Source organism: Condylura cristata, unplaced genomic scaffold, assembly GCF_000260355.1.
Source record: "Condylura cristata isolate star-nosed mole 26May11 unplaced genomic scaffold, ConCri1.0 scaffold00020, whole genome shotgun sequence".
Taxonomy (NCBI): domain Eukaryota; kingdom Metazoa; phylum Chordata; class Mammalia; order Eulipotyphla; family Talpidae; genus Condylura; species Condylura cristata.
The window spans coordinates 24,299,061-24,324,934 of record NW_004567121.1 but is presented as its reverse complement, the minus strand read 5'-3'; the positions used below and the strand labels follow the sequence as shown (position 1 = coordinate 24,324,934).

Here is a 25,874-nt window from a genome sequence, read left to right as displayed (position 1 = left end):
AAAACAAGACAGTGGAGCTCACCAGGTGGCGGTACCAGGGCTCAGCCCCTCAGTGCACCTCCGTTTGGGGGTCCACGTTCATCTTTTCTCAGCACCACCCCAGGTGGCAACTCATGACTCTGCCCATCACCCATGGGAGACACCACCTGCTCTCCACGGAGGCTGAGAGAAATGGGGGCATGAGCTGGCATCCGGTAGGTGGTCAGTTCCGGTCCCCTGAAGGCCGGAGCGCTGCTCTCGGCTCTGCTCTGAGGCTGGGCAGCCAGCAGAGTGCCACCCTCCGCCCCCTTAGGGGTGACGTCTCATCCACAGGGTGCCCGCCAGACTGCCCAGCCACTTGGGAGCCCCGTCCATTCCTGGGCTGCACGAGGGTGGGGGTGGAGGGCGGCAAGGGAGAGGGGTCAGCTACACAACAGAGGAGCTAGCGTCTTGAGGGTGCTTGTGCAGCACAGGTACCCTGATTCCTAGGCACCCCGTGGAGGGACCCCACAGTGCAGGGTGGCATGGCAAGGGGATACGTGTCCAGGCAGCTGGAAAAGAGGTTGTCAGTGGCCCAAAAAGGCAATGGCTTCTTTTCCTAGGCCCTAGGTGCTGGCTCTTTCATATTTTTTTTTTGGTAATCAAAAACATTTGCAGAGCTCTGGGCTCAAGATACAAATTTGCATATTGCTTTACATAAGTCAGCATATGGAGTTCGTTCACCCCTAACACCAAGAAAGGGAAATTAAATTCAATTAGATTAATTAGTGCAACTGATTGCAAATTGTTTTCAGACCTAATATTAAGGGTGCTGCACCACGCAGGAAATACAGAATAGATTTTTTAATTGGGTGGGGGAGGGGGACTGCCTGAGCAGCCCAGCCAGGGGTTTGCTGGAGAGAAGTGAGGGAGGGAAGTAGTGAGGTGGGAGAAGAGTGCCCCAAGTTTGTTTGGGACCTTTGCCCCCCCCCCCCCCCAGAGCCTTCCCTTGAGGATACTCTTGCTCCAGAGTGAACAGAAGCTGGTTTTCCTGGGAGATGATAAATGTTAGGTCTAGGGCCACTCTCTGGCATGGATCTCTAAGGCTCAAGAACAAATCTTGCTTTTATAAATTTCTGAGAAAGCCCCTGTGTCTGTGTGAGGCTTGTGGCCCTGGAAAGCGACACTTGCCCCTGCCCTTAGGCACCATGCCCCTTCCTCTCCTGTGCCGCTTGCCTTTTCCCAGCTAACTTGTTTTCTGGAATTAAAGGTGGAAGAAAAGCGCTGAAAAGAGAGAAGTTTCGGGGTTGGATGCTTGTGGGCTTAGGTCCTGGCAGTACCTGACTCAAGTAGGTACAGTCAACACCCCCTACCCCCAAGGCCAGGTGTTAAGCCCTTTCCAGGTGTCTACTGGGGCTCAGGGTAGATCTGGGTCTTTGCAGGAAATCTGTCTGTTGGGGTCTCCCTCCAGGCCTGCTGGGACCACCCCTTTACAGAGGGTGAGCAGCTGCCTTATGTATGTCCTGAGAGCAAAACCCTCAAGAAGTCTGGGCTAGTCACATCCCGCAAGCCCTGGTCTGCCCGTCCTGCCTGGCACGTTCCTCCCAGCCAGGGAGATACCACTGTGCCCTGGCATGCCTGGCATCTGCCCTCTTCTGCACCTGACCCGACTGTGCCCTTCACCAGTGGGGACAGTTCCTGAAATCCCAGCATGCTGAGGACTGGCCTTAGCGTTTGGTATCAATGGATTCACCCACATCCTTTATGGGGGTTCTGCAGGCCTTGCCCTGTGAGGAGAAAGTTGCAGGCCAGGGCATCCCCTGAGGGCCAGGGCGACTCTGAGCTGACAGCACAGATCCCAATTTGCTGACCCCCAAACTTGCTGATCCTCGCCCCTTCACCTGCTGTATCTTGGCTCTGCTCAGATCTCTGAGGCTTCCATGTGCTTTCAGGACAGATACCCAGTCCTGTGATAAGCGGGGTTCCCCTGGAGCCCCGGTCCCTCAGAGTTCCTTACTGTACACACATGAGCAGCCCAGCTCTCCCTTCAGGCAGCGCCTCTCCTGGGTAATGAGTAGGCTCCTGACAGCGCTGGAAACAGTCGTCTCCTAATAAACCCCATGCTGATGGGTGCAGCTCGTGAGGTAGTAATCACTCTTCCTGGCTCACCCAAACCACAGTCAGGATTATAAAGACGCATGAATCAGAGATGGCAGCCTGTAACAAAAGCTTTACCTCCAGCTGTTTTGTTCATTTTCTAAACAATAGAACAATTCCTCCTTCTCTGCCCCACCCCCTGCTTGTTCCTTAGTGTTTGAGATGTGTTTCAACCAAATGCATTGGTCCCAGACTCCAGGCTTATACAATTTGGAGAGAGGCCAGAGATGCCTGTCACAGGAAGCTGTCCTGTTGCCAAGGTCTATCCCTTTGCCTCTCCTACCTACTGGTGACTTCTCTCCTGGAGAGGAACCCCCGATTCCTCTGTGTCCCACTGGACTGAGTCCATCCCACTTACAGTTTCCACCCCTGACCCTTGTCAGGGTCAGGGTCTGCTGGCAGAGCTCTGGCCCTGCGAGTTGAGGTTTAACACCGTTCTCTTGGGCTGTGGCCTTTTGTCAAAGTCTTGCCCCCCCACCCCCACCGCCCACATGCCTTACACCTCCTTTCCAGGATCTGGGATCCTGTCTTGGTCCTTCAGAAATTGGTCTTAAGGTCCTAACATGTTTTTGTTTTAGGTGAGTATATAACATAAAAATAACCATTTTAAAGTAAATAATTTGGTGGCATTTATACATTCATAAAATACAACCACTTGTTCCAAAAACATTTTCATCACTTTGAAGGGAAATCCTAAACCCCATAAGCAGTTACATCTTTTTCCTATCCCTCGGTCCTTGGAAGCCACCTATATGTTTTCTGTCTCAATGAATTTATCTAGTCTGAATACTCCCTATTGGTGAAATCGTATCATACAGGACCTTTCGTGTCTGGCTTCTTTCACTTATGCAAGAGTGATCCACACTGTAGCATATATTGGCACCTCATTCCTTCTTATGTTGGGATATTCCCTTTTATGTATATGCCACAGTGTGTTTATCCATTCATCCACTGGTGAACATTGATTATTTCCACTTTTTGGCCATTATGAATAGTGTTGGTATGAATATGCATGTGCATATGTTTGTTTCAGTAGCTTTTTTATGTCTCTTGGGTATATATCTAGTAGTGGAATTGATGGGTCACATGATAAACTATACGCTTAACTTTTGAGAAACCTCTAAACCATTTTACATAGTGACTGGAACATTTACATTCTCACCAGCAATGTCTGAGCACCCTATTTCATCACTTCCTAGTCTATGCCTGTTTTCTGTTTTCTCTTTCTTTTTTATTATAGTGATCCAGGTGGCTATTGAGCTGTATTTTTTTTTTTTAACTAGAAAGAGTGTTTTATTTGTAAAATCTTGGCTTTGTATTTTTGGTTTTGTATTTTTCTAAAGACTAACTGTATTCAGCACATTTTTATGCACTTGTTGGCCATTTGTAAGTCTTTTTTAGAGGAGCATCTATTTAACTCCATCATCTTTTTTTTTTTTAAGATGTGTTACTTGTCCTTTATTGCAAAATTTTAAGAATTCTTTAGATACTGTGGATACTGCTCTTTTATTAGAAATATGATTTGCAAACATTTTTTCCCATTCTCTTGATTGCTCTTTTGATAAAATCTTTTGATGCACAAAAGTTTTAAAATCTAGTAAAGTTCTATTTACCTACTTTTTTGTGTGTTTTCTGTGCTTTTGATACTGTATCCAGTAACTCACTGCCGAATCTTAGACTTCGCCCACATGTTTTCTTCTAAGAATCTTGAGATTTTAGCTGTTCTATTTAAGCCTATGATTCAGTGTGAAGTAATTTTTGTCTATGGTGTGAGGTAGGGAGTGTTAATCTGTTTCCAAGTCCCTCTCATCTTGGAGTCCCGTGTAGGCCCTGTTACCTGTTTGTGTTGTTCCTGATGCCTGTAGTGCTACACGCTTCTTGCCCTGGGTTAACTGTTGTTCAGGACACCTTCCCACCCTTGCCAGCCTCCATGTTGCTTGTCTGGACTGCTACTTCATGCCTTGGGTTGGATGCCACTGGACAGGACCTAGCCAGTCACGTAGGCCTGTCCCTCAGTTTCAGCTCCATCCTGTCATAGGCTGATCCCAGGACCTCTCCCCTGAGACTGAGTTATCTGGGTATTTTTCCAAGACATATCAGTCGTATCAAGTTTTGTTTATAAAGTATAATTGTCAAGGGCAAGGATTCTGGGACTAGTGGCCCCATCCCAGCTCTGCCACTTTTTACTGGGTGACTACTGATTTACATGTTTGTACGTCAGTTTCCTTTCTATAAAACAGGGATATTTATTACAACTACACAGATTTGATGTGGCAGATAAGTGAATAAATGCAAATAAAGGGTTAAGAGGAGTGTGTAGTATATTGGCAAATCCTCCATGAGTGCTAGCTTTTAGAATGTATAAAAATATTGCTGCTCCTGGGGAGGGTATTACCATCCAACACAACATTGTAGCATGGGTGAGCCCCTTGTTTTCCTAGGTGCAAAGCTGGAAGGGGGGAGTCACCTCCCAGACCAAGGAGAATAATACACCTGCTCCTGCCACTGATCATGGTGAGTAATGAGACATAAGGAAGGAAAGCGCAAGGAGGGGCAGGGTCCAATCCTTCTGGTTGCAAAATTCTGTTGTGATTCTGGGTTGGATAAATCTACAGCAAATTCAGTCGCATGATACCTGTGATCTAATAAAAGCAGCAGAAAGCAGGAACTCATTTTGCTGAGTTGTCCTGAGTTGTTCTATTTTTTCCCTTGATTTGGCTGCTATAGAGCTCTGGGGGAATCTTGTTATCTCAATGTAATCACCACTGGCAGGTTTGTGTCCGGGCACTACAGAGTCACCAATAAAGTCCAGGAGGCCGACCCCTCTCCATCGCTACTCCGAAGCTATGTCCTTTTCTTAACTGCAGATGATTCATCCCCAGAAGGGAGGTTAGACACCCGGATTTATTGTCTGTCTCAACAGACACCGTGCAGCACCACTGAAATAAAAGGGAAAAAATAGAGCTGTCTCAGCAAAATCTGCTGAATCAGAATTAACAAGAAAATCCAGTAAGTAATGATCAGAAATTAAAATGTACTCAGGAGCCACGGTTTTTAACTAAAGAACAGGGGCTGCAGGGCGATACTCTGCAGGATCACAAAACCTGAATGAGCTCATATTCCCCAGGGAAGCTAAGGGAAGTGTTTATAAGCTTTCGTAGGTGAGTGGCTGGTCCCCCAACAACCTGGAGTACCACTCCTGGACAGGGACTTCCTTTTCCTCTTACCCAGCCCTCTACTTCTCTCCTCAAAGATGTCCTAATTACCTTTCTATCAAATTACCTGCCTACTCATAATCCTATCTCCTGAGATTCTTACAACAGCCTGGTGGGACAGGAGAAACAGCCCAGTCTTACACCTCTCCGTTTCACAGAGGTGAGCACTGAGGTGCAGAGAGATTATACTACAATGGTGGGATTCAACCTCAGAATCAGATTTTCAAGTTGTTGGAATTTCTGGACAATGGTGCCCTTGTAAACAAACATTCTCTAGTTTGACTTTTCTGTACGCCTCCATCTTCATCCTTTGTCGACTTTGAGGGCTGTGTTCTGCTGGCAAGTAGTAGAGTCTGAAGTGCAAAAGCATGGCTGTTTTCTATATTTTAGTTGTTAAAAATAGCTTTCATTAGAACAAAAGTCAAGTATTTTCTTGCTTGCCTAACTCTAAAAGCACTTAGCAAGTTTTACAAAGTAATTCAGATCTGGGGCTGCATGGCACCATGAATGTCTTTAGTCTCTGAGCAAATGTCTCTGAAACACTCAGGGAATAAAAACGAAGGGATAAGATGGGTCTGCAGCACTGCCAGGCTGCTCCTCCCTGCAGACGACCATGACGCTTGTGACCACCAGGTTACCAATATCACGATTAGCCACACTTCACCTTCCCGAATAATAGACACCCGCCCGGGAGGAGCGGCAGGTCGACATGCTGAGGGAGAGGCACAGTGTGATTTGATTTGAGTTTTATTTGCAGTTGTCTCCCTGGGAAGATAGAGAGGGGGCTGTTCCTCCCAGAGGGGAGAGCTGCATTTTTCAATTACAGGGAAGCAGCAGGAGCACATGTGTTGAACGAAGGAAGAAAACCGGTGAGAACTCCCTGTCAGCACTTGGTAATCTGGTGGTTTTGAGGAAACAGCTTCCCTCAATTTCCACAGCTTTAAAATGGGGTTAATCACACTCCTGTGTATTTACACATATCCATATGCAGGACCTATCCAAGAGTGGGCATTCAATGATAACACTCATCTATATGTATTCCATGCATATAGTACACATCACAGCACATATCACGGCCATGAGGGACAAGGATATACAGATATTAGTCCACGGAACTACTTAGGGGATTGTCTCAACATACCGATTCTCAGTCACCAGCTGCTAGGATTCTGATAAAGTCAGGTGCACTGTCAGAAGAGATTATGGGCTTTCCTGCTCTGTGAGGACAGGTGCTCACCAAGGCCTTGTGTTAGCAGTGACCTTGAAACTTAATTAAAGGCTTAATGAAGGTCTAGCAAGAGGTAGAAGGTCTTCAAGACATGAACAAGATGCTCAGAAAGTGAGCGTGATGAGCTTACACTTTGCGAAGAAAAAAATTTAAATAGAAGAGCGAACACCACCTTGAAGATTAAGAAAGTAATTTATGCCAAATTACATAAAAGGAAAAAGGAGAGCAATAATTTTCTGAAGAAAGTTTCATGTGATATGTTCTCACAGGAGCCTGGGTTCTCTCTCCCAGATGTCCTGCCTCAGCGTTTCCCCTCAAACAGACCCCAAAGGAAGGCAATGTCTGAGCAAGAGAGCAGTTAGTGCAAATCACATATTCCATTGATCAACTTCGGGATAACTTCTGTATTATATGAGAAGTCTCAGGATCTAGCAAAGCCCCTTCCCCCTGGCGTCTGGGCACATGTGTAGGACCACGCCTCATCCTGTCAGGAGGTGTTGCTTAATCAAATGTACTTATTTCATCTTTGTAAAACTTGTGGGATCCTCAGTTCTCTTCTTGTGACTTAAGTCTAGAAAGCTAAGCATGGCAAAATCATCAGGTAGGAAACAGACTGTTCTCAAAATGGAGAAACTGTTCTTTAGAGGAGCTAAGAACTACCAATACTGGGGCCCCTCCAATGAAGAGGCCGGTTCACCTTTGCTATCCTTTGGTTCAACTCACCAAATAGCATGACCTGTCCACAAACATTGACTTTCCAGCATTTTGGTTTCTTATTCTTAAGTATATTTTCACATTCATAGGAAGTTGGAATCTTGAGGAAATCCTTCAAGCCAAAAGAGAACAAAGCAAATAAACACATTCAATGAAAAATAGGAATGTAATGAGGAGGTCCAGGGAGAAAGAAGGCATCTGCTAATCAAAGAAATAGTAGAAGAAAAGTCTCCAGAAATGAAGGATGCAAAGTTGTCCACATTGATATTTGGAAATATGAGAAAATCAGGAATAAGGAGATGGTCCAAAGTCTTCCAGGGAATAAAGTGACAAACTAGAGAAAATGACAGCACTGGATTCTGTGGAAGTTTCAGAAATAGCTGTGGAAGCCAGAGGCAATACATTTTTTGTGGACAATTTACCTTGTGTTAATTGCATTTCTGAATGTTTCATGTGAGAGGCACTGACTGCCCTTTGTTTTAGATGAAGAGCTTTGGAAGATAGAGATAGTGTTTCCCTCCAAAGAAAAAGGTAGACATGGCCACTATAAAGCATTTGGTTTCCCCAAGTTCAGGATTCCTCTCTTACGACAAGTCTCACTGTGCATGTGCAGGCATTACACACATCGGTGACACTTAGAGTTGGAGAACTGATGCAAAAAATGCTGATACACAATACACTGTCCTTTGTTTCTGACCCAGGAGTCTTATGTCATTTCCAGCCTCTATGCAGTAGCTCAACCTGTTAGCTTACAAGTAGAACAAAATATGCTTCTTCAGTTATTTATAGCAATGCCTTCAGAATTTTGAAGGAAAATGATTTTTTTACTTCAGAATTTCATATACATGCAACACAGAAACAAATGTGAACTAGAATAAAGATGTTTTTACAACTCAAAAATTTTGCCTTTATAAATTCAAAGTAAAAAAAAATTACCTCCAATTTACCCATTCTTAGGAATGTACTCTAAGAGGAAGCAAGTCAAGGAAGGAGATATGGGGCAGAAAGAAGAGAATCAATATTAGAAATAGGGAAAGAAAATTCCCAGGTATCTGGTCTGCACAGAAAACAACCCCTGACATTGGGACATTTTAACAGAGTGTCTTGATTGAAGACTCCTAAGTGGAAAAATAGAAAAAGAAAATGAATGTTTAAGATGATGGAACATATTATTATGGACATATCAGAAAATGTGAAAGATTCACACAAAAAGAGAAATTAAAAAACAATGAGGCAACTATTAATTTTAGGAAAAACAAAAGATTGTACAAGAAAGATTTACTATTTGGCTCAGTGTGGAAATACTGATTGTTGATTTTGCCAAAAATTATTTTATAAAAATGTCACAGGGATAAAAGGAGAGAAGTGTGGGCAATGTTGTGGAAAGTGAAGTCCTTATCTCCGATGGCACAAAGTCAATAGATATTGTCTAAAATTGATATTTCAAGAAATCGTAGTATAATTTTAAATTATAGAGGTAGATGACGGGGAAAGACAGAGTGTGGAGGATGGTTACCTCTGAGACTGTGTGTGTGGAATGAGGGCTTTCTGTATGTAAACATTTCTTCAAACAGGTACTGCTTTGGTAAAAATAATTAACAAATATAAATTTGATCTTTTCAAGGAGACAAAGCTGGCGTAGCCTTTTTGTGGGCTGAATGAATCTCTATTTTTTCCCCATTCAACTGGCCTAGTTATTATCCTCTCAAAAGCTCAGCTTTTTCTCATCATGACTAGAAAAGACAATTTAGAAGCTGTTTTACATTTTAAGCATCTTAGTTTCACGATACATCACATTATTCTAATGTTTTCTTGACTATGTTTAAAGGTTAAATGCTCCTGGAAGAAAAGAAAGCAAACAGGAGCCTGAGATCTGGAGCTGTGAGAAGTGAGTTCTAGCCCTGCCTCACCCCAGACTTACTGTGTCCTTGGACAAGTGACTGTACCATTCTGAATGCAGCTGCCTCAGACAATCTGCTGGATGAGGGAAACAATAACTTCCCCTCAGGCTGTTACTGCAGAGTATGGATATTGACTTCACCACAGCCTCAGTGGAGTCTGGTTACTTGCATGGAGAAGGCATCCAAGAAGTAGAGCAAACTAAGAATGATTTCTAAAGATATTTGAGTACATAAGCAAGTGACTGGTATGAACTGGGTACAGAACGGCCAAGAAGCTAGGGCAGGACCAGGAAAGTTCTTTCTCATGCTCAGTAGTGGAGGCCTTTTCTTCATTCTACCATAGAAACACAGAATTGAATGAAGGCCATGTAGTTGCCTTCTAGAAGAATGGATAGAGACTAACCAACTCCATTTACCTCCGGAATGGTTGTTTTCTAATGGAAACTTCAGGCCAGGCCACATTGGATTCTCAACAGATACAGGGACTTCAGCTTCAAGCCATGCTCCTGCTCAGAGTTTCTGGTTCTAGAATCTGAAGTGTATCCTGTGGTGACAATATGACTTCAGGTCCCACCTTTCCTCCCTGTGGGGTCCCCTTCCCAGGTAACTTGAGAGCAGGCTGCTACTCAGAAGTTGACTGGTCAATCTGGAAGTTCCAAAGGGGCTCTTAGCCCATCATCATTTTTAGACAACGGGCCCATCCTGCTCCCAGAGGTCATGGAATCCGGAGAACAGTGTGGAGCTTTCCCAAGGCAATTTTAAGTGCTCTGAGGTTCTTGCTGATTCCCTGTTAATTCCCCAGTTTGCAGGATAAAAGCACCTGAGTACCCATCAACAGATGTGAGTTCTGCCTTGGCTTCATGATGCAATGGAGTAAATTCTTGGTCAGCATAATGAACCAGGCCTGTCTGCAGTGTCCAAGCTGCAAGGGCCTGTTCTGGACAGATAGGCGCATGATCCAGGTCTGATTAGACATGGGAGCAAATGCAGGAGAAGCTTAATCTAGAAGATATGGTTTGGGCCCCTCACAGCGGTTCAGTTCGAGTGCCTTTGAGCACCATCAGTATGGCCACAAACAAATGCGGGTGACACATAAACAGAAGCAGCACAGGAAATGGTGAGTGCACAGAGATGACTACACAGAGGGCGTGACGGGAACACGGGACAGGCACACAGTGTTCTAGAAGGACAAGCGGCCGCAGCCTCCTGCCTCCCCTCCTGATGGGGGACGGGGCAGGTCGGGCTCCTTAGGGGGAGATTTGGTCTTACTTCAGTCCCATGTTCTCTCAGTCTTTCTCCTCACAAGTTGAGAAAGACAATCCCCCACTTCAGCTAGGGCTGAACCAGGTTCTCAGTGTGCAGAGGCGCCATGGGCTCCAGGCTCCCAATGAGCCCTGCTCCTCTCATCTCAGCAGCCTCCCAACTCAGCCACCCCATCCTCTGCACAGCACCCCTCGGAGCCCCAGGAACCCACTGAGTACAGTGACCACGCTGACCCACACTTCCACTCTCTTTCCTCCTCCCCCAAGACTCCTCTTTTTAAATAAAATCTGTTTCCATTCTCTGCCTGTTGTCCTTGAAGGCAAGGACTGGTGGCCGGCTCCAGGCAGCGCCTGTCATGTGAGGGGTGCCTAGTAAATATTCATTGCTCAGTGATTTACATATATAAGCAGAGGGCTGAATCACCCTACTCTGCAAGGCAGCCTGGTCACTGAGAAGAGCCAAGCTGCTCTGCCACCTACCAGTTGGGTAACCTTGACTAGTTATTTAACCGCTCAGAGACTTAAGCTCCTCATCTGTAAAATCACCACGAGAACACCAACTACACAGGCAAGCTGCTTGCAGTCAGTGAGACAGAATGCAAAGCACGCGAGCACACTGCTGGCCCCAGCACTCTCAAGAGCACCCCCCCTCCCTCACCTAAGGAGTGGCTGCTGGGTGGGTGACTCTGAGGGTCGGTGTGGCTAAGATGTTACTGACCAGAGGACTACTTAATTTTAAATGTCCACTATAGTCACTATAGTCGGTGCATGGGACATGACTCGTATTGTAACATGTTCTTTACAAGTACAGCAGGTCTTGGAACAATGTCACTTCATTCAACACCATTTTGCTATAATGTTGATGCGAAAAATATCCTAGTCAATAATGAGCAAAACAGGAGGACATTCTTGCATATTAAGTTGCTTCAAATAAAGTCACATATTCCAAGTCACGTTGCTTCACTTAAAGTCACGTATTCCAAGAACACATGGGACTCAACACATAGTTGAGTCTTACTGGATTCGTTATTCTTGTATCAAGGAGCAGTAGAGCTCAGCGGTTATGAGCCCAGAATTCAAGAGCAGATTTTTTGGCCTTGAATCGTACCTGAACTACAAAGGCACGTGACTTTGGGCCAGTTACTTAACCTACGTGGCCACGTTACCCACTGGAGACTCAGAGGTCTCCTCCACTGCCACTACTCCCATGTGGATAAGTTAAATTCTTAAAAGTTCTTAGAACAATGCTGCGTGCAGGGTGAGCACTGTTAGGGACTGCTAAGCCGCTTGTCTTCTTTTGCGTGTCTAAACTAAATGTTTTGGGATGAGGTAACTAAGCCTGGCTATCAGATGCTCAAACAGCCCCAGGAAGGGTGGAGGGCTGTGAGCAGGACACGCCTGGCCTTCAGGCTGTTCCCTGCTGCTCTTCTCCCCCATCTGCCCCATCGCTCATGACCACGCTCTACAGACCACTTTGGCTGATGGTGCCGCAGTGCAGGCCTCACAGCTCCCTTGAACTACTTCTGGAGTCTCTCCCAGGCCTCCAAACCATCATGCTCCCTGTCATGCAGTCCATCTCCCTCCTTACCCCTAGTCAACATCACCCTCTCGCTCCAACACCTGCAGTTGCTCCCAACTACTTTACTCCATTAAGCTCAGAATCTTCTGCCTGGAATCAAGGTCCCTCTCTAGCCTTACCTGGTCCCCACCCTCTGCCAGTCTGGTCTACCTGAGGCTGCCTGACTGTTCCAGGTTGCTGAAAAGGCTCGCCCTTCCTGCACCTGCGCCTCTGGCCAGGGCGTCCACCCTAGGGCGTCTTCCTACTTCCTTCTGAAAATCCCACTGACACGTTAAGCCACCTCAGCGGAATTGTTTCTTCCTTGAGTTCTTTATCTGCACCCCTTTTCTGGCACACTGTTCTGTCTAAACTGCTTTGAGTTTTAAAATCTCATCTCCTGGCTCAGGACAGAGTGGCCTACAAAACCGTCAGTGGATCTAGGATTAGATCTCACTCCCTGAGAAGGCAGGTGGGAGTCCCGGCATTGGGGTGCTGGCACCCACACCAGGTTCTGACAGTGGCTTAAGGCACCTCTAAAACTGAAAGTCAGGGAATTGCCTGGCTGGTGAGGGTTGAAGAGAGGCTTCATTCAGGCCTGAGAGCAGAACTCATGCTTCTACCAGAAAATTCAGACAACTAACTTGGTCCAGTAAGACATTTCCAGGGTGCAGAGTGGGGTGACCTCCCCGTGAAGGAGGGAGCACCTGGGGACTCTGGCAGGCTGGACGCATCGTGTGAGGTCTCTGCTGTGTGACCCTTGCCTACTGTTCTCCGGTCTGTCTACATCGATGCTCTGCCCGAGAGGGCTTCCCCTCAGAGCTCAGTGCACACATGCAGCCAGCATGGAAGTGAGACAGGACCAGCGTGTATGAGCAGGGAGTGAACACACTCCCAGCGCAGACTGGCAGAGAACTGCAGGGGTGAAGGCCGAGGCTGGCCAGGCACCCCTCTCTTGCCCTTTTGTGCTTTTTCTTCCCTGACTTCTCACCAATGAGGACAAAGAGTACCCCAATTTCTTCTACCCACCACTGCTGGGTGCTTGGGAAGCCCGTAACCCTGGACAATGCCACAGTGGAAGCCCAGGGCCCAGCGTGACCACACCTCAGCCTCTGCGGTGGATGGAGGTCCTGCCCTCACTCTGCAAACGGATCCTGACCCTCAGGCTGAAACTGTAACAACACCCGGCATGGAGATGAGGATTGTGCCTGGTTCTGTGTTGATCTGTCACTTCAGTGATTCTCACACTAACACGAGGAGATCAAGGTAGGAGGCTGTTTATAGACGAGAAGGCTGAGTTCAGAGACGTTACATCATGTGCCAATAGTCACACAGCAAGGCATTGAGACAGGATTTGAACCTGCATTTTCTGACATCAGTGTCTAGGAAACGAACCACTGTGTTTGGGAGATCAGGCCCAAGGGGATGCTTTCATTCTCCATTAGTCAAGGTAGAAGAAATTGGGGTATTACTCAATTGAGGAGGAGGAGCTGGTTGACGGGGAGCTCCTGGGGCAAGAGAGAGCTCATTCCAGAAGGCTCAGACTCCTCCATGAACAAGAGAAACATTCTTTCAGCACCAGGCAGGGGAGGAATAATTTGGGCCTCCCTGGAATAGAGTTCAGTCTCTGCACCCGTGGGACATGTGGGGACATCTCCGGGAGCTGAAAGACAGGCCCGCAGGAGAGAATAAAAGGCCCAGAGCTCAGCTGCTGTCTCCCTTGATCTTACACCTCAGCTGGATGAATGAGAACAGCCTTGGAAAAGAGCTTTGTCTCTCTGTTGACTCCTATTTCGCCTCCAGCTGTCAGCTCACCTTGCTCACTGAAGCACCTGCAGAAGCGGAGGGGGCAGGGGCTTTTCTCTTTCCTGCATCCTAGGAATGGGTGAAGCCCCACTAGGAAGCCACTCGGTTTTCTGGAAGGACGATGTCAAGGGCGCCGCTGGCCCTCTGCCCCATCAGCGAGGCCCGCCACCACCAAAGGCGTCCCCCAGCCAGCCCTGACCCTGGCCGTGAAGGGAGGGCTGTGGGCTTGAAGGCGGGAGCTCTCAGCAGGTCAGTGACTGGTGCAGGGGTGCCCGCCCCTCCTTGCTGCATCTGGACAGTGAGTTATTGCAGCCTGTTATCTTCAGCAGCAGGTGGAGGCATCCTGGCTGCTCCTTCCTGCAGAGCGAAGCCAGGTACTATTTACTGCCTCAAATGAATAAGGTAAGCAGCCCTGTCACAGCAGAGAGGGTGCGTCTCTCACCCAAGATTTTTTTCCCTCCTTTCTTTCTTCATTATGTTTGTAATTTTGCTTTATTATTTCCCATTGGAAAGCTGTGAAATGAAAATGATGCAATCTACTGCTGTGAAATAATGTCGTGCTCGAGTCCTTTTCCAATAAGCCCTGAGGTTTGCAGTGTGACGGCTTCATTAAATTAGTCGGTTCCATGGCAAATGGAAAAGTGCTCGGAGCTTCAGATTTGCTAATCTGAGTTGGGCTGCCCACGTCTTCAGACCACCAGGGAGCTCTGGAGGTTGGCTCTGCACACTGGGAACAGTTCCTACCCCCATGTGCAATGTCCCAGAGACCCAGAGACTGCCAGTCTACACAGCTGCTAGACCCCTCTGCCTTTTCCGTGGTCTTCCATGGCACAAGCGCTCCCCTAGATGCTGTCACGAGTCAAGGGCATGGGTAGGTGAGGAACTGAGTTTCAGGGGCTTGGGGTGTGGAGTAGCCTAGGGAGAAGACTTAAGTCTGCTGCAGGTACCGATGGCTGGCTGCAAGTCTAAGGGGAGCCAGTCAAAACTCAGGTTGCCAGACTCAGTGAGAAGCTTGCAGATGAAATAAATACAAGTGTTCCCTCTCTACCTTCTCTCACCATGCCCCAGAGTTTATGAGAACAGATTCTCTCTTGCTGGGCTCTACTGCAGTATTAAAGATTTCCATTACTGATAGTTCTTTGCAGTTAGCACTTTCAGTATTAAACTCTGTCATTATGAAGTAAAATATGCATGATCTCTAAATCTATGTGTATTATAACGAGATTTCATTGTTATAAATTTATCTTCTTGGCCCTCCGCTGCTGCCTGTGCTATCTTTTAAAAACTCTAGTGTCTGATAGCTGTAGCCAGGAGGTAATTAGGAAGTGGTATAAAAAATCACAGGCCTATTCTCTCACTCATTCACAGACATTCATCGAGTGTCTCTGTTAAGATATGGCCCCACAGCTAGTGGAAAAGACAGTGGTGACAGCTAATTACCACACTAAGGAATGTGGGCCTGAGCTGACACAGAAGCACCTTCCCACACAGACGTGTAAATATTGGATAAAATACAATCAAACAATGTGAAATTATAGCTGCATTTTGGGAAGAAAGGGTAAGTTCCAAATTTTAAGCACAAGTGAGGATTGAAGCCAGAGAAGTAATGGGAGCTGAAGGGAAATTAAACCCAGATATGTCTAATCCGGGATGGGGTTTAAATCCAAGCAGAGGCAGATACGAGACCCTGCATATAGTTGGGTGCTTAGAGTGGCTCAAAAGACCCACCCACCAGCTGGGAAGTGCTGGTGGCCTGGGAGCAAAGCAACAACTTGGGCAGAGGAAAGATAAATGACGTTTGTGTCAAGCATAGATGCAGGATCCAAGTTGACATCACCTTCAGTGTGGAAATGACAACTGGAGCGACCAATGGACAAACAGGTCTGAAATCAATGGAACCCAACAAAAGCGAGCTTAAACCCTGACTGAGGCACAGAGCACAACCAGAGCACCTGAGTGCCCAGAGGAACTATCTCCTGCCGAAATGAGCTCACACCCAGAATTCCACAACACACGGAGGAACGGACGACTGGGAGAGCAAATCTCAGATGCAACACAGCACCAGATGGCCACCGAGGCTGACTCCAGAACTGTCTCCAATTTCTGCCCCTCCCCTCAACACTGTCAACCCTCCAAATCCATGGCCTGAAAACCCTGCCCCTCTTTTTCCCAGTTCACAAGTCTACATAAATATAAATTCTTCCATTTAATTGGCACACACAGACACATTACAATACTTAAAAGCCCATACTTATCAGTATTTGTCCCTACTGGCCAGATAATCCTGGTGAGGGGGTTTCTGCCACAACTGGGAACCCCTTACCTAACAGTATGGTAACACGACTCCAATGGGGTGAATCTCCAAGTTTGGTTTGCAGGCTAAATCTCGGGAGTTCTTCAAATAAGACGAGTGAAAATCTTTTTTGTTTTCATAGGTTGATGTCCTGTAATAAACTTTCTTTTTCACCCTCAACTGCTGGTGTCCAACCTAGTGAGCTCTCTAAGGTACTCAAATGATCAGCGCTGACCAAGGACGCCCATTCAGCAACCACCGGATGATCAAACCACATACTTGATATGTTATGTCACTTGGGCTGGACAGGTGACCAGAGTACAGTCAGTTTGTCCTCAATTGGTGGAGGCTTGGAAGTGCTGCTATTCTTGCTTTTAAACTATGTCTTAATCTTGCTTTGGCTTCATTATAATCAGCTTGGTGCATGAAGGGCATGTCTGGATCTCTACACAATGATTCAATTTGTATCATCAGAGTCTTTTACTTCTGTTTTCCATCAAGGGTGCTTCCAGATGTATACCTCTCACACATGAACCATTAGCAGGTGACAGGCACATCCTTCACATTGACACACACACGTGTAAGGGAGAAGAGGGCCCAGCATATGCTGGGTGTGGGCTTTTCTGCTGCGAAAGTTTTGACGTAAGAAAATGTCTGTTGCTTTGGGCAGGGTCTGATTTCCTGCTACCCTATGTCTTTTGATGTTGAGGAAGGACCCAGGGCCACCTACGCCCTGTGATTCTAGGTCACCTTGGTCATGGAATGCTTTCTCCAGTCATCTACTTAAGAGATTATTACCCGAGAGTTTGATGTGCTGGCTGAGGGCTGGGGTGAAGGAGGACAGGGCTTTCCTGATGAGGGATTCAAGGACAGGTGCATACTCAGAGGGAACAAGAACACATGATCACATCTCAGCTCTGCTTTTTGCTCTGTGCCTGTTCCACTTGCCTGTTTCACCTGCATGGGGCGAGGCCCCTAGGGAACCCACCTTGTCTTTCTTTCTGACAGGCTGGTCTGAAATCTGTGGACAGGTAGCGCGAAGGGCATCAGGACGTCTTTTGCTCTAGATGTTTTACTGCACCCCAAACCTTCCTCTCTTTTTCACAGTGGGGAGCGAAATCCCCCTACTCCATGGCCAAAAAAGACAACACGAGGGTTGGGAAGCCCATCTAACCCCTAGTGGAGATTCTGGGGCTGCACACTCGCCCCTCACCATCGGCAGCCCCCCACTGCCGTGGACCTGCTGAGAAGAGCCTGAATGACAGCCCATCACTGCCAGCTCTGGATGAAGGGGAGACGACCCCTGGCAAGTGTAAAAGGTACCGAGCCTAGGATTCTAAAACGACGCCCACGGGCTCCTGTAATTCGCGCCCTGGGAGTGTGGATGGCAATTAGCGTTTACCCACGAGAGATGGGAGGCAGCTGGTGTGATTAGTTACAAACGCTGTGACCTCCGCTGGCTCGCTCTTCCTTCTTGGCTTGCCCGTTGTGGTGAAGGATGCATCTGGGCTGGAGACACTTTGTTGCAGGAACCGGGGCAGCCTTGTGCCAACAGCCCGTGAGGAACCCAATCCTGCCAGAGACCACAGAGCCAGCTGGGAACACAGACTGCCCCGGCTGAACCTTGAGCCGACAACTGCAGCCCCAGCCACATGCTGACTGTGGTCTTTTCAGTCCCTAGCAAGAGGGAAGCCTGTGAATCCAGGTTGGATTCTGGACTCACAGAAGTCATCAGGTCATAAACACCTATTGTTTTAAGCTGCTAAGTTTTGGGTTAATTTATTCTAAGCAGAAGAGAATTAACATTACTAAAGGTAGGTGGTGAACTTACTGTCAGAACACGAGTTTGGCAACTTTCTAAGCAATATGGATGGTTCTTCTCAACCCCAGTTAAAAAGAATGGACTGGCCCTCCCTGGTGGCGCAGCGGGTTAAAGCACAGCACTGAGCATCTAAAGCCGCTTCCGCATGAGTTCGATCCCCGCCTGCCCCTGAGGTGACCACATGGCGTGGCAGACCTCTCCTGGCCCGCCCGCTGCTCCCCTCAGCAGTGTACTTCATCGATCTGCCTGTTCTGCTCCCCACTCTGTCTCTGGTGAAGCCTCTCGCCGCCCCTGAGCCTCTGGCCTGTACCCCAGTTCTGTATGCACAAATAAATAAACCTTAAAAAAAAAAAAAAGAATGGACTACCACCATACCCCGAGAGCATCCTGAAACAACTCAAGCACCCTGAGATATCTTAGAGGCAGGAACTCCTGTGCTAATGGCCTCAGGCTACAGAGCACAACAGCCCACAGAGGTGTCCAGGTTGAGGCCATCAGCTGCACAGTCTGGACTCTGTCCCAGGCCCCCCAGAGCAGGGTCACCATGGGTGCAAGTGAGTGCTCCCAAAGAGATGGGGCTGCCTCAGAGAGAGAGAAGGTGCATTCCCAGGTAGCCTGCCTGGGCTGCTCATACCCCTCACTGGACATCACAGAAAATGAAGCCAGAGAAGTTGTGTCTGTTAAGGCCACACAGCCATTGGATAAGAACAGGCTTCCCAGCTCCCTGCCCTCTGTCCACTTGGCCACGAGACCCCGTGGACAGCTTCTTCTAGCCCTGGGCCAACGCACGTAGAGACAAAGTGAGAGGTACGCGGAGAAAACTTGCAAGATTCCCTTTATTTGAAAACCAACTCTACAAGTCTCACCTCGATCCTGGCCAAGGAACAAGGAAAGCTAATCTCTCTGGCCCCTTTGTAAGAAAGGGAACAATGTAAACACTTCCCGGGAGATCTCTGTCTCCAGACACCAGCCGGGCAGAGGGCAGAGGGCAGAGGACCAGGACAGGAACGGAACGGTATCGAGAGCCCGTGGGGTTGGATGCGAGCCTCACGTGGCTGCCATGTTGGCCTCCATCCTCCCTGAGACAGTGCTCCTGTCCTGGGGTCTCTGGCTCCAGCTTCCAGTGCGGGGAACCCGCGGTGGGCGTGGGCTGCTGCGGCCTGATGTCCAGTGTGCTGCTCTGGCAGAGAGCGGCAGCCCACGCCCTGGGCCTTCAGGAGCTCACCATGTCCCAGCGCTGGCTCATGAGTGAGGACTCACACGGGTTGACAACGACCTCCCTGCTATTCTCAGATCCATCACCAAACAAGTCCGTGTCCAGGCAGAGGTGGGAAGCCATGTGCTCGATGCGGGACCCCGTCCTGCTCCATTGCTGGGGAGACGCAGAGGAACAGGGTGAGCCTAGGCCCTCTGCCTACGGCCCCAGGTCCCCTCACTAACAGCGGGCCTTCAGCGTCATCAGAAACGCTGACGCCATGCATTTAGGGTCACCCAGAGACTTGACTTCATGGTCTCGTGGAGGAATAAAACTGCAACTAATTGCTCTGGCTGCCAGGTATGGTGGTTGTTGTACTTTAATCAGATTTTTAAAAAAGGAAAAGCAAAATCAATGTTTGCTAGAAAAACTCATTAGAAGGCAATAACTTTCCAAGCAATAGGCCAGAACATGCAGCACGAGTTTGTCATGGGAACAACAGAGAAACAATCCCTGCTTGGGGTCTGCACCACCACAAAGCAGCGGAAGAGCGGGGACTGACCACACAGGAGGGGCCCAGGCTGCACCCCACAGCTGTCGCCTGCCTCACTGGGACCTTGAGCAGGACGCTGGCTCTCAGGCTGCTGCTCCCCAACCCCCAGCTCACATTGCAAGGAGGATGGGCGCCTCCCGGGAACCACCCAACCAGGTGCCATGGATCACCACAGTTGATTGTTCTAAGCGGCCACCCCACGAGGAGCACATCATCAAGGCCATTCGCAGAGGAGGAAACAAGCCCAAAGAGGGCCGTGAAGGGACCCACCCTGGTGGCGCAATGGGCTAAAGAGCAGCACTGTGAAACTGTCCGCAGCCACTGCAGCACAGTTCGGTCCCCGGCCAGGGAGGCCACATGGCGCGGCAGACCTCTCCTGGCCCGCCTGCTGCTCCCCTCAGCAGTGTGCTTCATCCATCTGCCTGTTCTGCTCCCCACTCAGGTGAATCCTTTCACCCTCCGCACTTCTGGCTTGTGCTCCAGTTCTTGTGTGCACAAATAAATGTTTCTAAAAAGCAGGGCTAAGAAGCCAACACAGGCATCTGACTCTCATTCCCTCTAATGCCACGGCCCAGGCTGCGGAAACCGAGGAAGCCGGCCTGGCTGCAGGAGAGCTGTGCACATGGGGCGTCCAGGGTGCTAGCAGCTTGGGGGGACACACTGGCAGGCCCAAGTCCTCAGGGTGTAAATCTGGCTCACCCTGTGCCCTGAGGCTTGGAGCAGTGCTTCCTGCTCTGGGACACAGGTGGGCACTGGCGCAGCAGGGTGGGCCAGGAGCTGCTGCACGCTGGGTCTGTGAGCTTCACCGGCCCCCCGTGGCAAGCTGGGCCCGCTGCGTGCCTGGGTGCTGCCCTCCCTCCCCGACCCATGAGCCTCACTTACCACCCTTTCTCTCCTACGGCTGTTCTCCGCCTGCACAGGAGACACACACACACACACACACACACACACACACACACACAGGCAGCCTCGCGTTAGGCACCTACCTGCTTATCATCTCCGTTCTTGCAAAACTCGAGAACCACGGGGGCGCCAGGGAAAAAGGTGATGACTGACAGGCACAGCTCCTCCTGGATGATCTGCTGGGTGTAGGTGAAGGCCCAGATCTGGGGGGTGGAGAGCAGGAGGGCGCAAATGAGGACCTTGGGAAGCCGCCTCTGGGGAGGAACAGCTGTACGTACGTGTGATGATTAGCAGGGCTGAGCCAGCTTTGGGGAGGGGGGTCCTGGCAGGAATCAACAGTGAACAGGCGGCTGTGAAATATTCAACTTCAGAGCCAGAGACCTGGCGGTGGCACCTCCAGGGAGTCTCCAATCCCACACCCCGAGGAGGGGCTGGCCAGGGTGCAGGCTGCCCTTAGGAGGTGCTGAACAGCTCTGGGCTCTGGGCATGGCTTGGACAACGCCTCAGCTGAGCTGCGTGCCCCCTAATCTGTGTTTAGATCACTGTCTGTTCCCCACACTTGACATTTCTAACAGCCACCTGCTAAGTGGCGCCTAGCTGTCTCCCCGGTGCCCCTTTCTTTAAAAGGATGCCAGTGTGCAGAGAACATGGAAGCTGGGAAGAGCAGGTGGAGGCATGTTCCCAGGGAGCGGGAAAGAAGGAAGTCATGAGAAATAAAGGCTCCCGGAGCACACGTGCGCTCTGGGGAACAGGCGCTCTCATTTCCCGGAGCTGTGTCGGGGCAGGAAAAGCTGAGCCACTGGGTGGCCGAGTGGGGCCCCCCAAGGGGAGGGGAATCCTATGGCCCCTTACAAGACATTCCCACAGGTGTCCTCCAACGTGCCAGAGGTCAGAGAGCAACTAACTGCGTCTTAAATTGGGGTGGAAGTGTCAGCACAACTGTCAGAGTGTGACCCCCCTCGACAGGAAAAGGGGGCGGCGTCTGTGCTTTGCCTTCATTGTGGGGCAAAGAAGACGCTTCATGAGCTGGAGGCTGAGGGAGCAGCAGAGGCCCTGCCAAGGGCTGCACCTGTCCACCAGCTGACCCTCTCTGCCTCTGGGCCAGCCGGCTCGTTCACTGTATGAATCCCACTTGGGAGACATCACTGCTACCCCGCTTGATAAAGGATGCGAAGGCTCAGTGAGGTTATTTAAACACGACGGCTATGGCCAGTCCTCACTTCCCAACAGCTCTGCTGTTGCTGCCGGAACCCCCGAGGCCACTTCCAGGCTTGAGTATTAAACCTTTACATCAGCTCCTCTTTGACGGGGGCAGTTGGCGAGAGGCTTCTTGGCCAGTGTCCTATGCCACAGGAAACGGGGCTGGAGGTGGGGCGTGGAGCAGACAGTAGTTCCCTCCCCCACACGGATGGGCAGAGGGACGAGAGTACAAAGGGGGCCCATTCACAGAACACGGGGATACGGGCAGCCCCGGCTGGCCCCCACGAGTCCCCTGGTCTGCCCATCACACCTGGTGATTCCCTCAACAGCCCCCCTGGTCTAGGTGTGTGTGTTGTGGATAAAGCCCACTCTCTGGAGGACAGGCCCAGGGGTGGGGACGTCCGGTGAGGCCACAGGGTTGGGAGTCCAGATGCTGGAGGGTGAGCTAGAAGGTGGGAACAGCTCCTGGGTGGGGGCCCCCAGAGTTCTTTGCTCTGTGAGGAGTGAAGGGCTTGGCGCAACGGCTGGGCTGCCAGCAGCTGACTGCCTAGCTCGCTGCATACCTGGGCTCACCTTTAGCCTTCCGCCATTATCTGGAGCCTAAACCTATCGCCCCTGTGGAAGGAAGATGGGGTCCATCCCTCTGTATCATCGTTCAACCACCGGGCCAGCAGTGACCCATGAATTTGCATTTCAAAAATAAGTCCTGTAATTATCTTATGATCAGCACAGGCACTGCATTTTTTATGCCAAAAGCATTAACTGATTAAAGAGAAAAACTTAACATATACCCCACTTTTGGAAAGCTTATTTTGGCATTTCTTCATTTTTAAAATATCCTGGTGTCGTTAAAAACCCCAGCATTCTGAGGATGGTGTATGTGTTTGGGGTTCTTTTGACAACCAAGACACTCCATCTCCAATGCATTTCGGAAGGAAGGCGTGTGGTATCCCCCCCGGGGTGAGGGCTGAGGGAACCACCTCCCGCACCCCCGGGGGGACGATGAGACAGAGACCGCAGCCCTTACACTAAGTGGGCTTTCCAGTAGCTGATGCTTTACTGGCACTGAACTAATTCAGCCTCGGTCTCCCAGAGGAACTCTTGCTTTCTGGACACATCTGCAGGAGAGGGAAGGAGAGAAGCGGGAACACAGGAACAGGAGGTTTTCTGATCCCCACTCTGCGGCCTGTCAGACTTCCCAGGATGGCTGGTGATGAATGGGTTTATTAAATGAATCTCAGAGTCAGAAATGGATTCGGGAGGCAGAGGCGGCTGCTCAGCACGCCTGCTCCAGACCCGTGAGCCCCGGGCCACACACTGAGAGCATGTGGGGGGCTGGGAAAGTCTGCCCCTCACCTGCGCATATGGATGCACGCATCTGAGCGAGGGAATCCAAGAGGCCTCCCTGGAGGCGGTGCATGGATAGCCTCACCCTCCCTGGCTGGCCAGCAAGGGCCTGAGGAAGAAGAGGAAGGGGTCCACTCCCAGCCCTCCAGCCCCTCTGCTCCTGCCCTGGAAGCGGGGAGCAGACGATGGGGCTAGTGCAGGTTCCAGGCCGTCTGGAGAGAGAAAATGCGTGGCAGAAGGGAGTGGCCTGGGCGTGCATAGGGGCAGCTGACTCTGTCCAGGGAGTGCCCATCTGGCTGCAGTGTGAATGCTGAGCTTCCCCAGGGCCATCACCCAGCCTGGGGCTCAGTGACTTGCACTGGCTGCAGAGGCAGAGGAGACGACTGAAGGAGAAACGTTCGGGAAGAGGCAGCGTGGGGGTGCCAGGGGCCCGGCATCTTGGATGCCCCACCAGCCTGCAGCAGCGATTCTCAGCCATGGTGAATTGGCCTCCTTTCAGCCACCCAAGGGACAGCTGGTGGGGAAGGCTTGATTATTATTATCGTCATCACTAGTATTAGGTGGGGGAGTGTTACTGAGCCCCGGTGGGCGAGGCCTGGGAGGCTGCCACACATCCCGCCATGCACAGGCTGTTTCCATGGCGAAGAATGACCCGGCCCTGATGCCCCAATGCCGAGGCGGAGAAACCCCAGCTGCGCTGAGGCGTGTGGTCTCTGGAGGCCGCGGGCCAGGTCTGGACACAGTGCTCTGGTCTCCTGACTTCTCTCAGCCTTGCTCAGCCCACCTGTGGATGGGGGCAATGACAGGCCTTGGTTTATGGGGTTTCTGTGAAGGTTAAATGGGATGACTGGTTGTGGGAAGAAGCGGTAGGTGCGGAGGGAGTCATGAGCTGTGAAGATGGGCTCAGGGCCTTCTCACAGATGCAGAGCCCAGGACTTCTGCAGTCGGCCCTTCCCCTCACGCCTTCTTCTGAATGGCGAATGCCCAGAACAGAGAGGCGTGAGCACAAGGTGGTGTTGCTGGCTTTGCCAGGCTCGGGGCACTCAGGCACCGAGAAGGGACTCTGATACTAGGGGTGTCTCATCTGTTGTCGATGTAAAGTCATGGTGACCCCCTGGCGGCAGGCACGATTTGATAGAGTGGAGACTGAAGATGAAGAGGTCAGTGGTCAATCTGGGCACGCCAGGAATTGGCTCGGGTTGCTGGACGCGGGCCCAACAGTGGCCTCAGCCACTCAGGCCATACCAGGCAAAGCACCAGCGCACCAGACGACCCTTCAAGTGTCTCAGATGGGAGCTGGGAGTCTGAGGCAAGTGGACTTTGAGCTCAGCTGACTTCCCATGTCCCTGAAGGACACCACACTGGCCCGCCTGCCATAGCTTGCTGCACCAGCTGCGCCCACGCGTCTCAGCAGCACCCGGGGCGGCAGCAGGGGGTGGAGGCGCCGAGACGCCCTCCCCTCCTGCCACGGGACCTGCACTAGACTCCCTCAGGGTCTTTATTCCCAGCCCACCGTGTCCTTCCCACACTCTATGTGGGGTCCGGGAGTGTGGCCTCTTGCTCCACTTCCCATCAGGGCGCTGGAAGGACCTACCTTCTGGCCTGCCCCCCAGGGTGTACTGTGGGACCTCTGTTTCCTGTGGCCACTGGACGCTGGCCATGAAGATTCTCACCAACTATGTCCTTGAAAAGCCGGGGATTCCTGGATGTGGGTTTCTATCACACTAACGGGAGGGTAACACCTTTGGAATACTTGGAAATGTACCCCGTCCTGCGGTGGGGAACGGCCCCACCATTAGGGGGAGTCCGAGCCGGCCTCACAGCCACGCAGGCAGCCAGAGCTCCCAGGGCACTCAGTGCGTCTGTGTGATCAGACGGAGCATCTTTCTACCCCAAAGTGCTCCCCTATTATTCTAAATTCACTGCTGCTACACAAACACGATTGTTCTCCAAAGCAGAGGAGTGACAGCTTAGCATGCTCTTCTAGAAAAGAACTCTTTGCTCACTTGAAGGCTGTTTCCATGATAATTCTACTTACCCACAGATGGCTGCCTTTTCCTCCCCTTGCTTGAACCATTAGAAACATCAGCAGGACAGGTACCATTACCCTCGGGTCAAATAAAGACTCGGCATTCCCCCCAGGGCCAGGCTATTGGGACAACTCCCTGAGACCCAGAAATCCTACGGCCTCCTTAACATCCCCTTCCTCAAGCAGGCAAAGACATCAGCACCAGAAGAACCCCTGCTTTGCAGGGGAGACACCAGGCAAGCTCCGTTCCAGGGAAAGGGACCACACTCAGCACCCTCGTGCCGGTCACAACGAGAGGGATGTCTGTCACCTCCTCTCAACACGACAAAAGCCACTTGAGCGCATCCTGTCATTCCCAGTGTGGAGGCCACTCCTGTTGCAAAACCGACACCTCTGCTTCCTTCCCTTTTCCTGTCTGACTCAGGCAGCCCCTCTAGTGTCCTTCTGGAGCAAAGATGGGGGGTGGCGGGGGCGGGGGAAACACCCAGCAACACCCAGCGGCAGGCTCATCTCCCTCTGCATGTCATATTTTCAAGGTAGCTGGGCCACCTGCCACTTCTGACCCAGCCCACACTTCTGCCAGGAGGTTGGCCCCAACCGTGTACTCATTAAACTTCTGTGAATTTAGTGGTGATTTCCTGTAGGCACTACGTTGCCGGTGAGGCCTGTTTCAGACAAATATTCTGCACTGGGAAATTCGTGCATTTGTGAACCCAGCCCAGAGCGGGAAACACGC

General features: G+C 50.3%; 1 protein-coding gene across 1 annotated transcript in view; it reads right to left on the bottom strand.

Moving 5' to 3' along the window:
* Positions 1 to 18,729: 18,729 nt before the first annotated feature.
* The window catches only part of GALNT14 (polypeptide N-acetylgalactosaminyltransferase 14), a 181,660-nt gene continuing 174,515 nt past the window's right edge, over positions 18,730 to 25,874 (bottom strand). The window contains exons 14-15 of the mRNA XM_004686321.2: positions 20,646 to 20,765; positions 18,730 to 19,283 (exon numbers count right to left, since the gene is read on the bottom strand). Of these exons, the coding sequence (XP_004686378.1) occupies positions 19,125 to 19,283; positions 20,646 to 20,765 (279 nt within the window). The 3' untranslated portion in view covers positions 18,730 to 19,124. The remainder of the gene's footprint in view (positions 19,284 to 20,645; positions 20,766 to 25,874) is intronic.